We start from the raw sequence: 15,532 nt of genomic DNA, 5'->3' as shown, positions 1-15,532 counted from the left end.
TTGTTTTGATCTGCGCTTGATTTAGGCTGTCTGAGCAAATCGCATGGGCCTACTAAAATGCCTGGAACTTCAGACAGGAGCAGAATAACCTCCAACCCCTCCACCCCCACCTTTCTGGTACATTCTAAAACTTCAAAGCGTCTCACTGTAACCCAGAGACACCTTCAACCACAGGTGCTGGGAGAGCTATACAGGTCGCCGCTAATGTTCCGACTGCTTTGTTAGAATTCCCAGCAGTAAAACCGAGCCGTATTTTGTATTTTTTAAAAAGGTGGTGTGAGATTTCTCACTGGTGTAATCGCTTCTCTGTTTTTCTGCTCTGCTTGCTCAGGTTCAGCAAAATCCTAAAACAGTGCGGTTTTTATAACTTTAAAGAAGATCTATGTAAGCAACATATCCGAATGTCTGACAAACATCGCCAGTTGTAAAAATGTAGCTCCAGGGAAAGAAAAAAGAAATGTATGAACTCAGCAAAGTTAGTAAAAAGAGACGGCGGTAACCTTCAGAAGGGCTTAAATTCTCTCTCGCTCTCTCATCAAGCGCTCAGAGCCCCCGTTTAAATCCTCCACCCCTCTGGACGGTGGAGGGGAGCAAAGACTAAAGCTTAAATGCTTTGAATGATGGTGAGGAATGTTTAAAAGTGTCTGTTTGAGGAAAGGGGGGTGGGCTGAGGTTTTTTTTTTTTTTTCTTCTTCTTGGGGAGGGGAGGAAGACTCCCGTGGGACAAGCCCCGTCTCTCAGATCTGGTATGCGTGACTGAGCAAGGAGAAGAAAAAAAAAAGCCTAAACCTGGCTTCTTAACTTGGGGAAACAATGGCAACTGTTGAGAACAGGATTTATAATATTTTGCAGGGTGAAATGTATCCACTGTTATAGACACTAAATTAATATCAGATGCTTTAACAGTATGTATGTTATTGGATAGCATGACTTAAATTGTATGAAAAGCAGCATTACGGTTTTAACACCCTAACTAGCACAATTAAAGGAAGCATCCATTTTGTTGCACTCCATAAATAATGTAACAAACATGCACACAAATATCACTTCCATCGTCCTCTAAAATGCTCACTTCTCAAATCCGCTACGTTGGAAATCGAGCAAATAAACCCCTAACCCTATTACAGCAACATTATGACATTTAGCATCCAAAGGGCACAAAAGCAAACCGAATGCATGAATTATAGCATGAATCACAACCCACAGAAACCATTCCCTGTAACGAATTTCAGAGTGGCTCTTTTGTTTATATAAATATCAACTTTAATGTTTTTACTGTAAGAATATAAAACATTTTAATTTGGGATTCTTTTTACAAATACATTTACAGTACATTAGAACACAGTAGCTTCTCAGCAGGACTCAATACATGTTGCAGGTCGATACATTGTGGTACATATAGGCCTGACATGCATTTTGCGTGTTACCCTCGTTTCGACCATGTCTTTTATATGTAAAGTTGAATATTAATGTAATTAAAACAGATTGTTTTATAACACGATGTGCCCTGTTTCAGCCCTGTGAAGAGGCAAACAAGGTGTCAGTGAATTGCAAACAGGGTTTTCTTCTTTTTTAGGGACAAAATTCACTTCAATTTGAAGTACAACGCTCTGAATAACAGCCATTAATTAATATCTGCTTACATAAGCATAAATACATCAGCAGAGGGAACCTCTTATTCAAAGCAGGAATTAAAGGCTTTCAGGCCTGTAAAATTGAGCAAAAACTAAGAGATTGGAAATATAAAAGCTTGAGTGTACAAATCCAGTATTTGTATCTGTCTTTGCATAAGGGTAGCTGACATATAGCATGTCTATGAAGTTTTTTTCTTCTTCTCATTTTTAATCACTACTTAATTTTAAATGGTCCTATGGTGTGATAAATTATTCGTTTAACGTACAAATGATGCATGTAGTCTCTCGATTAATTTAGGATCACAAAACGGCATTGTTTCATCATTACAGAAGAATTAAAACATTTTAAGGTGAGCTGTCACATCACAGGACACTTGCGAAACTGCTTGAGATTTGGCGTCAACTACCCATGGACTTGTTTTGAAACACCTTTTGTTGGTTATGTGAAGCAAGGGAAATAAAAAGGTAGTCTGAGTCCATCCTTTCTTTCAGTCTTTTTGCTTTCCTTAAGCCAAAGACGAGATAAAGGGGGAGGGGATTGTTTTTCTAGGCACAAATTCTCATTCTTCTTAAGAATAACAATATAACACATCTAACGAGGTAGCCAAAATATCGCGATACTTGGGGAGGAGGAGGTTTAATATTGCGATTTGTTACGAAAAGGACAACTTTTGTGTGTGTGTTGGTGTGTTAATAGCAATAACTGACACATGTATCACATTCAGCATTTTAAGCCTCTTTTTATGTACTTTGCTCTATTGAAATGCACCCATCCCCCTCCCGCCCTCCTTCTCTCTCTCTCCCTCCCTCCCTCCCTCCCTCTCTCCCTCTCTCCAGAAACCCCCAAAGTTTCACCTCACTTTCTCACTTTCAGTCATCTGCCAGAGGCCCAGGTTCAAAACTTTAAGGCAGGGGAGCTGCGTGATCCTCTCCAGTCCCCTCTTAGTGATTTTCGTACATCCATACAGATCGATGCCGGTCAGTTGCGTCAAGTGGTCTGCGATCAGCTCCAGTCCTTTGTCTGTAATCCGCACGCACTGGCCGATGTTCAGCGTCCTCAGCTCGTGCATTTGGCGCACCATCCTGTTGATGCCATCGTCACTGATGTGGCACGAGCACAGCGACAGCGACTTGAGCTGGTACAGGCCCTGCGCGATGTAAGCCAGGCTCTGGTCGCCTATCTTGTCGCAAAACGACACGTCGAGTCCGGAGAGTCTCAACGTGCCCATGGCGAGGTGCATGATGCCCGTGTCGCTGATGTTGTCGCACGAGCGCAGGTTAAGGCTCCACAGGCTCGTCATGTGAGAGAGGTGGATCATGCCAGCGTCCGAGATGCCCCCGCAGAAACTCAGGTTGAGCACTTTGAGCTTGGTCAGGCCTTTCGAAATGTGCTTGAGGGACAAGTCCGTCAACTTTTGGCAGTCCTGCAAGGTCAGGTATTCCAGGCTGAGGCAGCCCTCCGCCGCGCTCCGGGTCATGCCGGCCAAGTGGCCGATGCCCACGTCCGACACATGCCGGCAGCTCCTCAGGTTGAGACTTTTGAGTCTGTGCAAACCCCACGCGATGAGCAACAAGCCCGTGTTGGTGATGTTGCTGCAGCCGCCCAGCTCCAGCACCTCTAAGTTTTTCAGATACTGCGCTATTCTGCCCAAACTGGAGTCCGTGATCTGCTTGCAAAGGCTCAGATTGAGCACCCTCAGGGAAGGGATCTCCTGCACGAACGCGTGCCCCAGGCCGTTATCCGTTAAGTTATAGCAGCCGCTCAGATTCAAGCTCTCGATGTTGGGCATCCCCTGGATCACGTAGCTGAGGCTGCGCCGCAGGCTGAGGATCTGGACGCGCCTGATGCCTCGCGCCTGCAGGCTGGGGAACAGGGACGGGTTCGCCCGCCTCAGATGCAGCTTGGCTTCCACCCCCCTCCACACGGACTTGTGGTAGGACGCGTCCCTCCACGCCGTGCACACTTGGGCCACTCTGCCTTTGTCCCTCACGTCCAAGTAGCTGAAAATCATGGCTAAAATCTCCGGGAAGAGGCACGAGATGTGCGTCTCCATCTTCCAAACGCGCTCAAGAAAACAAACGGCGGCAAACCCCCACCAACGGTCACCGTCGCGGCTCGTAACGTTAGTCCTCTCGGGAGAAAGAAAAAAAGGCTTTTAGAAAGCTCCCCAAGCTTTTCCTTTTACATTTAACTGTGTAAATCGACAACTCTCCGTCCCGAGTGATCCTTTCAGCGGTGTACGAAGGATTCAAATGCAAAAAAATGCCCCCCAAAAGACGCTTGATCCGATTCAGACCGACAGCGAACGGGCGGTCAGGCAGCGCTGCTGCCCGTTTGGCGCTTTGATAATAGTCTTCGCTCGACCCGGGGATCCAGACGGTCGTACATTTTCAAAAGATGTCTAAAACTGCCACAAACCTCGGGAGAAAATAAATTCAGTCCGCTATCAGATAAAAGAGTGAGGTTTCGTTTCGCGTTTGTGCTCCGCTCGCACTCATTGCCAAGCCGAGGGGCTTCCTGCTGCCTTTGTCTGATCTTTTCAAACTGACTTGGCAGGGCCGCCTGCACCGAGCGGCTGCGGGGGAGACGCGCATATTCAAACCCGCTGAAACTGCGCAAATTGTTTAAGAACAGTCTGAAACTTATAAAGCGGAACTGCATATGTTTTCTCTTATTCTCCCAGTCCTTGTTCTGTTCTTCTCTAAACTGTTATGAAAGATATTCGTGTTGTGGGTGTTTGTCGCCCCCCTTTTTGAAAGCGGAGTGGTTTAGCCCAACTCAGCTGGAACAGTAAGAATAGTTCCCCTGGAAACCAACTTCTTACAATTCAGTTCACTTTACCCTTAACCCTTCAGCTTCCGTTTCAGATGCTGGTATTTTTTTGCAGTCATTTATTATTAGAGTAAAGTTACTTCTTAAAGTGTGTAAATAACAGATTTTTCAACGTGTTATGAAAAAAAACAAACAATAGAAACGGCTCGTTGTAAAATGTTTAAGCATTTTATTATTATTACTTCTGTTTTAAATGTAATTTAATTTTTGCATTGATTTTAACATTTCTTAATTTATCCCAACTACTTGCTTTGAAAAGTTCCTGTCGTGATTTTTTTAAAAACTATTATTTATAATACTTTCGTTCACTTCTTGTAAAAGAAACATGTCTCATTATAACCCAAACGAAAAGGCATGCAATGTTAAGCTCTGGCAGTAACGGTTAGCCTTTCTGCCCCGTCAGTCTTACGTAAGGTAGTTTTTATTCCACCTTTTGCATATTTCCCCGTCTTTGGGCCTCAGGCCCCCCTCTGTGGGCTCTTTGGCATTGTTAGCTGATATGACGGGAGCATTTGCAGAAGGTACTGGAGTGTAGCAGAAAGAAGGAAGAAAAGCAGCACACACACGTTTGTGTTTACAAAAGAAAATGCAGCACAGCACAACTGACAGCACAAGTCCAACCCTCCCCACTCCGGCTCTCTGTCTGTCTCGAACCTTCTCTCTACCTCACCACATCTCTCTCTCTCTCTCTCTCTCTCTCTTCAATAAATGTCACTTTTTTCCCCCCCTCCTTCCGCTCTCACTGGTTCAGGTTATAATTGTGCAGAGCGCAAAAATCTATCCAGTATGACTTCTGAAGTCGTCCTGAAAGTTTACATGAAATCAAAATGGATGCTATTCCATACTGTAGTCTCAATCTTTAATCAAATCTCGCTCTTACACTCTCAGAAATAAAGGTTATTTATTGGCATCGATGGTTCCATAAAGAACCTTGAACATCCACGGAACCTTTCAAATGCAGAAAAGATTCTATATAGTCAAAAATGGTTGTTTAGACTTTTAAAAGTTCTTCAAATTGGTTCTACTAAAGGTTATTTGGGGAAGCAAAGATTGTTCTTCTATTGCATCACTGCAAAAACACCCTTTTGTAACCTTTATTTTTAAGAGTGTATCTTTATCGCCCACTTAACCAGTCCATCTTTTTTCTCATCAAGCCTCATCTTTAACTCTGAAATGTGTCCGATTACTGGAATAAAATCGCGCCGCGGACTCCGTTTCAGCCTGACGTCGAGTTGAATTCATGCGCTCCCTCTGACAGACAGGTCTTGGGCTTGTATGGTGGACAGATGAAGGGCTCTGAATGCGCGCTGAGCCCCGATGCCCAGCATGTAAGGGGGCGAGAGGTCTGTGACAGCGGCCCCTCTCCCTGGCTCCTCCAGCCGGCCTCACGGCCAGAGAGGAGGGCCGCTCCAGAACTGCACTGCTGTGAGTCAGAGACTCTCAAAGCAGGCCTGCAGAGCCAAAAGCAGGACTCAAGCTGCTCCTGGAAATAAGCAGAGAGAGAGGGAGGAGGGGACGAGTGAGAAAGGAAAGGGAGGGGTTTGATTTAGAAAGCAGGCGAAAGCTAACAATTAAAAAAGATGCACTCGCCGCAGAGCGACGGCACTATTAATTTAACAGTTTATGATCATTGCACAGAGTGCAAGCAAAATAGATGGCGAAACGCAAAGCAAATAAGGCTGTTCTAATCTAAAGTGGAAAAGAAACAAAAGATTGCGGCAAAGGAAAGTGAAAATGAAGCTGGGAGACGGTGAGAACTGGAAGGACAAGTGCTACATGCAAATGCGAAGGTGTTGTAGGACCTTGCAAAAAAAAAAAAAAAAAAAAAAAAAAGATCTGTCATGTGATTTGATGTGCTGATTCAGGGGAGGGAGATAATTGGATAATTGCATGCCACAGAACTGCGCTGATAACTGCGCTTGGGGCAAGCGTTTCCTAGGAGACGTAGGCATGTGTCAACATGCTGTTGAAAGCTGACACCTCATGAATAGATTTTAGGCTACTTTGTAGTTTCTCTCTCTCCCTCGCTTGGCTCCTTCACGGAATCGTGTATGACTCCAATCTGCTTTTTTGTTTTGCAAGCGGTGGCAGTTTGAGGAGAGATTTTGGCGGATGTAACTCGCACAAACGCTCGCATACATCCAGCTAGCTGAATGGGCTTTTCATGAAATCAGACAACAGTTTCTTCTACGGCAGGGGAAGCTACGTTACTCTATTCAAATCAGGTCGAATCTCCCTAGGAGCTGCAACCCCGTTGGGGTACTACAGGGGAAACACCAGGAAGCCGATGCTCTCTGTGTCTGTGTAAAGAACAGGCGATGATGATGTAATACTCTCCCTGCATAATGCATTGTAATGGTAATACTGATACAGATTGAACAAATCCCTTCGTTTTCCCATAACATTTCATTTCTTTACTCTGTATGTGTCATATCCGTGCACTTTTCTTTATAGACAGCCTGACGGACTGAGGTGTTTGCTTTCTGACGCAAAGTTTGTCTTTCAGAGTGTGAATTGTTGATGCTGCTGCTACAGACATACAGCAATATGTAGTGAGATATAGAAGGCAAGTGAAAGCATTGTTTGCATAGATATAAACTATTGGTTTATGAAAATTCTGAGCCTGCTAGTGAAAATGCTTCTACATTTTTCTTTGTATATAATTTTAAAATGTAGCACTTTTAATTACAAACATTTTTAATTTCAAATTCTAACAATGCAATAGTAGAATTAACTTGAATTTTAAATTAAAATAATATTCTAATGACTAAATAATTAAAATAATATACAATCTAAAAATTCAATAAATTTATATATATGCAACATTTATAGTCATGAAAAATATAATTGTAATTGCATGGTATAAATTTCAGTGACTTAAGGAATATATTAATTACAGTTTAATAATAATCTAATAGTAATTAATATAAAATCTAAAAATAATATATGCTATATAAAACAATACATAAATACATACAATATATGAATAAAATATTATATAATAATTGAATATTAATATTGACTATATTTATAATTTTAAAATAAATATAATATATTCATGTAATTTAATAATTAAAATAAAATGGTCTTATTGTAAGTTTTTTGTTCAATATATTATTTAAAAAAATCTAAATAAATAATTTAAAAAGCTGAAAATTAATCTTTGCCATCACAGGAATAAATTTAATTTTAAAATATATATTAAAATAGAAAACAGTTCGTTTAAATTGTAATGTTTTACAGTATTACAGTTTTGCTGTATCTTTTATCAAATAAATGCAGCATTGATGAGTAAATCTGTCTGTTAGATCTGTCTAGATAGATAGATTTATAGATGATTTTTCTTATATTTATTCACTTTTTTTTTGGTTGTCTCAGACTGTTGGCCCCACTGTCTTTTTTAAGTTTCACCCTCTTACCCCACCTTTTCTTTCTCATCTTCTGTTTTTTCATAGCTTCACCTTCTTTCCTTTTCTTTCTTTCTCTCTCTTTCTCTCTGTACGCCTGGAGCCCAGAGCCAGGTGAGGCCCCTCCAGAGAGTAATTACAACCTGAAACAGAGATCGGAGCCCTGCGGCGCTCACCATCAAAGCAGTCGTAGGGAACAGCCCGGGCTAATGTGCTGAAGAGGAGAGACACTGACAGGGCAGAAAGCAGTGGGTTCAAAAAACACACGCACGCATACAAAAAAACACCAAACTCAACCTCGCTCTCATAGCATGACCGACAATAACAGACCGTTTGGCTGCACAATGGTCACATTGCCCACCTGGGACCTTCAGGAGACAAAACAGATAGACAGAGAGAGAGCGAAACAGACAGAGAGATGACTGAATTAGTCTGCTGCATGTCCAGGCCTGGAGAGAGAGAGGGAGGAACTAGGAACGCATTGAAAAGTGTTGTTCAAACAACTGCGTGACTCAAGGGCAGAACATACACACATCAGCCACCCAGACAGTAAAGCCCTCAGCATCAGGGGCCGTTGAGACCCAATGTAGGAGATGTCATAGGTCCCGCACCCACAAGGAGAGGTTACTGTTAATGCAAGCTTCAGCAGTGAGGTCATGAGTGTTCAGAGGCCTGTTTTATCAACAAAGGCTTCCAGCCTTTGGGAACTGTGTGGAAATGTGTTTTGCGAAAGCGTTTAGGCCAGTAAACCATGCAGGTTATTTTACTGAACTGTAGATCGTATGTAAGGCTGTTTATTTCATTTTGTGCAATATGTTGTACAGTGAAATTGAATGCAATATATTTTGGTATCACCTGAAGCCTTTATATATCATGCATTATAAAAAATGTGACCCTGGACCACAAAACCAGTCATAAGCAGCAGAGGTATATTTGTAGCAATAGCCTACAACACACTGCATGGCTCAAAATGATCGATTTTTCTTTTTAATGCAAAAAAATCATTAGGATATTAAATAAAGATCATGTTCCATGAAGATATTTTGTAAATTTCCTATCATAAATATATCAAACCTTACTTTTTGATTAGTAATATGCATTGCTGACTACTTCATTTGGACAACTTTAAAGGCGATATTCTCAATATTTTGATTTTTTTTTATTTACATTGTATGATCTCATGAATAGTTGTAAACACAGTTATAATACTTATGTATTCATTGTTACACCTTTACAAAGTAAATTGCATTTAAAACGTGAGACAAGCAATCTCAAACTATTATACTTCAACTATTATGATGCATTTTAACTTAAACGATATTTATGAAGGAAATCTAGTACAGCATGTTGTGCATTATGAATACATTTATATTTTATTATACATAAAGGCTTCAGGTAAGGTGTTACCTTTATTTTCATTTCACTGTACAAATAGGGATATGAACAATATTCATTTTTTAATTGAAACCTGATTTACATTTTGTCTTTTTTTGATTGACAGCCACTTTGATTATACTTAAAAATATTAAGTTGAAGTTTTTTACTCTGTGATATTCTTCTAGATGAGACTTATAATGTAGAATGTTTTATTAAAATGCGGTGGACTAAAATACTAAATGAAAAGTTTGCAAAAGAATTCAGTTCAGATACAGTTACTTTGCAATTGGCTTTTACCTTTGAATCATTAAAGCAACTTTCATCTTTTCTGGATGAAACCCCCACAGTAAAGGCATCATTATTCAGGTTGTGAACCTGAAGGACAGCTGTGAAAATCAAGACTAATAAGCGTTCAAAGGAAGTTAAAGTAAACCAAACGCATATTAGGAAATGGGTACAAAGTAATATCGCAGCCCCAGTGGCCTAATGTTGGTTTAATTACAGAGAAGTAACAATTTCTCAAAATGTCTGTGCAAACAAGGAAATCTGTAACGTAAGTGAACGCAAGTCTGGGGTTTGCCAAAAACATAATTGTGACCCAGTTGCGTTAAGGGGAAAGTTTGTCTTATTAGATTAAGGACAAAATCTGAAATAATATGTATGGTGCAAATCTAACACTGCCCACACAGCAAAAAACATCACATTTACTGTGAAGTATGCTGGTGATAGCATCACACAGGAAGGCTGTTTTTCATCAGCAGACGCTGGGCATCTTGTTAAAATAGAAGAATGGACTGTAGGGGACAGAATACAGGGAAATATGGCAGAAGAGCCTGTTTCAATCTCCAAAAAGACTAGAATAGTCCTACACAGCAAGGCATATTAGTGCTGAAACAGCTCAAGAACAAAAAGATAACTAGTCCAATATAATCTTAATCCAAATGAGAATCCATGATATTATTATTTTTTAAATTACAGTGCTCATGTTAATAACTAACCTGAATGCACCTGAAGGAAATATGTTTGGAAAAATTACACCTCAGCAAAAGGCAAAGCTAATAGATTTTTTTAAAAACTTGGTTCTTTAAAATAAAAGGATATAAAATAAGGTATATGCAGTATATATACAAAACATTTTGTATGGTATAATTAATGTAGTAGAAGTCATATTTGGAGTGTTTTGTTTAAAAAAAAAAAAAGGGTTTGTAATTTACTCCATTAGTGAAGAGTCTGAATACTTTTGCAAGACACTGCATATCCTTGTGTGCGTATTCCCGTTTATTTTTGGTTCATCTCGCCATAGCTGTCAGAGAGTATCTCTTTTAGAGAGCGCTGATTGTGGAGAAGAAAGCCGAGCTGTTTGTCTCAGTGCTGGGACTCAGAGACAGCCGTCTGCTGACAGCGCATCGAGCAGCTGCGCTGCCCTCATAATAACAATAATGAAAACCTAAATAATTGATACATTCTCACAGAAATGCATTGTTTGCATTTGAATTAAACATTACAAGAAGGTGTATTGTGTTTGGTAGAGGAAAGAGAAGTTTTAAACATAAAGGGCCGGAAACGCAGAACTTGAAAGCAGGGATTAGTACGCTGCTGATGTGCTGACCTGCAAGTCTGGTCTGGTTTGTTCTCCTTCTCTTTCTCTTCCTGCACGGTCCCTTTTTGCCCATCTCCCGTTCTGTGTCTCTCCTTTCCACCTCTCTTGCCCCCTCCCACCCCGTTGCTGTTCCTCTCATCCACTTCAGGAAAGTGGGCTGCGCTTGCGTCCCGAGGGGTTGATCCGATACAGGTCAGGTTAATCAATCCAGGGGGAGTGAGAGGCAGTGCTGGGAGTTTTAATCAGGCCGAGACTGTGGAGACTCCGACCTCTCCACCCTCCAGCTGCCTGCTTCAAGCCAGCGTGTTTGTATGTGTGGTCACGTTTGAGGACTTGTCCTCTTTCCTCTCCCTCGGCATGTGTGCTCATGTATAAGCAGTGCTGCAGTGCATTTCTGTACCTTCGTTTATCTGTTCGCACAAAACCGCATTTTGAGCTTAAGTTTGGTGATCTTACAGTTGAGGTCAAAAGTTTACATCCTCCTTTCAGAATTATTTTTCCAAAATAAGAGGGATCATACAAAATGCATGTTATTGTTTATTTAATACTGGCCTGAATAAGATATTTAACATAAATATGTTTACATATAGTCCACAAGAGAAAATAATAGTTGAATTTATAAAAATGACCCCGTTCAAAAGTTTACATACACTTAATACTGTGTTTTGTTTGTATAGTGATGAGTCCCTTGTTTGTCCTTTAGGTCACACAAATTCTTTGGTTTTCCAGCATTTTTGTGTATTTGAACTTTTTCCAACAATGACTGTATGATTTTGAGATCCATATTTTCACACTGAGGCCAACTGAGAGACTCATATGCAACTTTTACATAAAGTTAAAACACTCACTGATGCTTCAAAAGCAAACACGATGCATTAAGGGGTGCGGGTGTGAAAACTTTATTCCTTCTGAAGCATCTGTGAGTGCAGGTATTGTACGTAATCGACCAATCGTGGTGTACGAAAAAGTGGGATCTACAGAGAATGGTCAAAGCAAATCAAATATACATACATATAATATATGAGAACTGTAGAGAAGGAAACAAAGCCAAAACCTGGACATTTTAGAAGACTTAGGGTTTTAAGAGAAAAATAGAATAGAAAAAAGATAAAATAAATAAATAAATAAACCATACAAGACAGTATTCACCTTACATCTTACAACCAAAATCAGTAGAATAACTATTATATCAATTACATTTTTAAAAAACATAAATGTTTTAACAGCTCCGCAATAGTGTATATCAATTAAAGAATAATTCTGAACATCTGACATAATCTGATTGAAGTTTATGAAGAATTTTCATTGCATTGTCAATGTTCTTTAAACCAGTATCATAATTCAGTTATTTGAATGATCTTATGAAGGACATCAAAAATAATTAATTAATAATTTTGTGTAATCACGTTTGAAAAATGCATGTAAAATTGTCTCTGATTCCTCTTCACAAAACAACATAATGGCAAAACCTCTTCCTTGAACTCACTATTGAAATCACTGCAGGGATGATATTGATTTAGAGTTTTGTAGCGAGTCTCTTTAGGAATAACACATTTATTAATATCTGACCACAATTTCGATGTTTGCACTTTGTAACACCATTAGAAAAACACTAGATTAACCCTATATTGTCTACCATTTCTGATGTGCAATAAAACCTTTTTTCTGTGGCAAACGGAGGGCTGGGGAAAGGGAGGAGAGGAGGAGGTGGTAGGAAAGGGAACTGGCTCTCCAGGGCAGCGCAGGAGGACTGACGGGCAGCCAGCGGCCTGTCACCGTGCCAGGACTGAAGTGGGCACTGTGCCCAGGCTGGCGGCGGCCTCCGGGCTGCCTGGGGAGAGAATGAACCCCCCATACTCGACTCTGATAAGAGTGAGAGACGTAGAGAAAGAGAAGGAGATCAAGAAAGCAGCATCATATACAAAACTGACCTGTGTACTCAGACTCCAGGGTCAGATGAGCAAAGTGCATCCATTGACTTGTTTGACCTCAAAAAACAGGATCAAGCCTTTTAGTTGGCGTTTTTACCGTTTAATCAATGGCTTTTCACCCAGTGCATCTGACAATGCTCTAATTGTGACTGTTGGATCCTGGGGTTAAGTGCATTGCTCAGAAGCACAGGAATGAGTGAGCAGGATTGTGGTTGCAGTCACTTGTAACCACGTCCTGGCTCACATATCTCTCACAAGCAATCTTATGATTAGATATGGGATGTAACGTGGTTTTTAGTAATACTTAGTATGGTAAAACCTAATGTAATCTTGCTGTTTTGATCAGTGAGTGTGAATAAGTGAGTATGTTTGCATGCACAATTATATCAATTGTGCTTAAAAAGACATGCAAAGTGATGCATATGTGAATTTATCAGGAGAGGTCATAAACGGTTTCAAATTGGACTTTGCTTTGGATGCAAAGGCCACATTTGGTCACTGCATTCAATGTGCATTTAGCCTGGCTATGTAGCATTTTATATTCTAATGGATATAGTGAAGAAAAATCCGAATGTATCAAACGTAAACATGGTTTTCTTGTGATCTCGTTTTTGCTTGTAAACCTGTAAAACGTGGGGTTTTTAATGAGCTGATTTTTGATAGTTATCGCACACAGTGAGTGCGCTGACATGCATGATGTTTAATACTGATTATGCTTAATAAGCTGACAGCATGTAAGGTCATGTACATGCCTAAAATTGTGTGCTTTCATGAGGGAAAGGTCATAAACGGTGTAAGCAGAACTCGATCGCAGTTAGATTTTTGCCCATTACATTTTTCATTTAAAAGATCCTAGCTTATTCACTGTAAACCATGAATATTCATTATTATGCAAGCCCATTTATGCCACATAATAAAACATAAAAAAGGTAATTGCAGCTTATCCCACAATTCGTTTTTTTATTTTTTTTATTTTGGGGCATCTCAGTTTAGACGTTCTCACAATTCTGAGAAATGCAGAATATAAATGAAACATAAACTTGCGATTCTAAGAAAAAAAAATCACACAATTGTCTCAAACGTCTCAAAATCCAACTTGTGAAATATATACTCAGAATTGTTTTTTTTTTTTTTTTTTTTTTTTGCAATTCCATGTTTGTCTCGCATTTTTGAGTTTATATCTAGAAATGTTGACTTTTTCTCACAATTCTGAGATTATGTCTCACAATTTTGAATTTTTCTTATTAGAATTGCAAGAAAAAAACTTAAAATTTTGTGATATAAATGCAGAATTGCAAGAAAAAAGTCAGAATTGTGAAATACAGTTGCAATTACCTTTTTTTATTATTTTTGTTCCGTAGCAGAAATAGGCTTCCATACACTATTGCTCTATAATAGCCTTGCTAGAGCAAGAAAAACTCTATTTTTTAGGTTATTGATTTGCAGAGCAGATTTTTTAGTACTGTCTATCTTATACGATAATTTCTAAATTTTATGTAAACAAGCTCTTTTTCCGTGGCCATGAGTCGTTCATGTAAATGCATTTGATGCTTATTTCAGTTGAAAGAGCAAGAATATGACCCAAACTCCAAAGTGCCATCACTCCATCACCCTTCAAATCTATAACATGTGCTGTGTCCCCCACTGCCCTGAGGGGACTGACCCCAGACCCTTTCCGTCCCGGTGAGGAGCTTCTGTCAGGGTGACCCTCTCCCACCCCCACGTCACATGGGGAACCTGGCAGACACATGGTCTCTCCAGCAGCTACAGGACTGCTGCGTCCATCTATTTATTAGGGAATAAAGTAGCTCTAACAGCCCCTGCGCTTTTATAGCAGGATCCCCGCTGGTTCTCCACACTACACCAAGTCCTATCAGACTTCTTACTGGGAACAAATTGACGGAGAGGAAGGAGGAAGGAGAGAGGGGCCGCGTGCGTCATAGAAGAGAGAGAGTGACTGATGTGTGGCCAGTTTGGCCTGTGTCTGGTTTCCTGAGCAGTCAGTGCAGAAAGCCATATGGGCTTGGAGAAGAGAGAGAGAGAGAGAGACGTTCGTTCACTTTAACAACGAGAGCAGCGTGCATGAGTCATCTTCTTCCAGCTTTACAGAGGAAAATGAAATAGAGAATTGAAATAGAGAGTACAATCCCTTTACCGAGAAAAGGCTTAATTGCCCTGAAAAGGTGCACTTACAAGGGCAGATATATATATATATATATTACAAAATACAAACAATGAAATTAAAAATGAGTAAATATATAAATAAAATTACAAATTAAATATGAATAAAATAAAATACAAAAAAAAAGTAAGTGTAAAATTTCTGTCTACAAAAATAAAATTGCTTTTAAATAAATTTTTAAAATGAATTAAAATAGAATAAAAAAAATTGCTTTTCAATTTTTAAAATGACTTAAAATATAAAAAATTAAAATTTCAAAATTTCTTCTCAAAATTACAAGAAAAAAGTCAGAATTATGAAATTCAGTTACCATATATTGCTGCTTTATAAGCTTTGCAAAAACAGACTTTTTTTGTAAGTTTATTGATTTGCATCTAAAACTTTAAAGATTTTTTTTGAAGAGCTGCTTTTTGATAGTATTTTTGATCTTAAAAGATTATTTCAAAATGTCATGTAAACATGCTGTTTTTCCGTTGTCATGAGTTGTTCATGTAAAATATATGAATACAATTTAAATAAAAATCTTAGAAATTACATTTTTTTAAAAACCGTATATAAAATACAGTTG

The 15,532-nt window shown here is 39.5% G+C and overlaps 2 protein-coding genes across 2 annotated transcripts in view; one reads left to right on the top strand and one right to left on the bottom strand.

Moving 5' to 3' along the window:
- wnt5b (wingless-type MMTV integration site family, member 5b) overlaps positions 1-15,532 on the top strand; it is an 88,535-nt gene that overhangs the window by 51,148 nt on the left and 21,855 nt on the right. The gene's annotated exons all lie outside the window — the stretch shown is intronic.
- Positions 2,456-4,184, bottom strand: fbxl14b (F-box and leucine-rich repeat protein 14b). Its single transcript, XM_051107693.1, has one exon. It carries the CDS (start codon positions 3,686-3,688, stop codon positions 2,486-2,488), a length of 1,203 nt encoding a protein of 400 aa, XP_050963650.1. The 5' UTR covers positions 3,689-4,184; the 3' UTR covers positions 2,456-2,485.

The sequence above is a fragment of the Labeo rohita genome, chromosome 4 (genome assembly GCF_022985175.1).
Source record: "Labeo rohita strain BAU-BD-2019 chromosome 4, IGBB_LRoh.1.0, whole genome shotgun sequence".
Lineage (NCBI taxonomy): Eukaryota > Metazoa > Chordata > Actinopteri > Cypriniformes > Cyprinidae > Labeo > Labeo rohita.
This window is presented reverse-complemented; position numbering and strand designations above follow the sequence as displayed.

Bases quoted from the DNA above. Each gene is read 5' to 3' on its own strand.
- fbxl14b (XM_051107693.1), bottom strand. From the start codon at position 3,688: ATGGAGACGCACATCTCGTGCCTCTTCCCGGAGATTTTAGCCATGATT.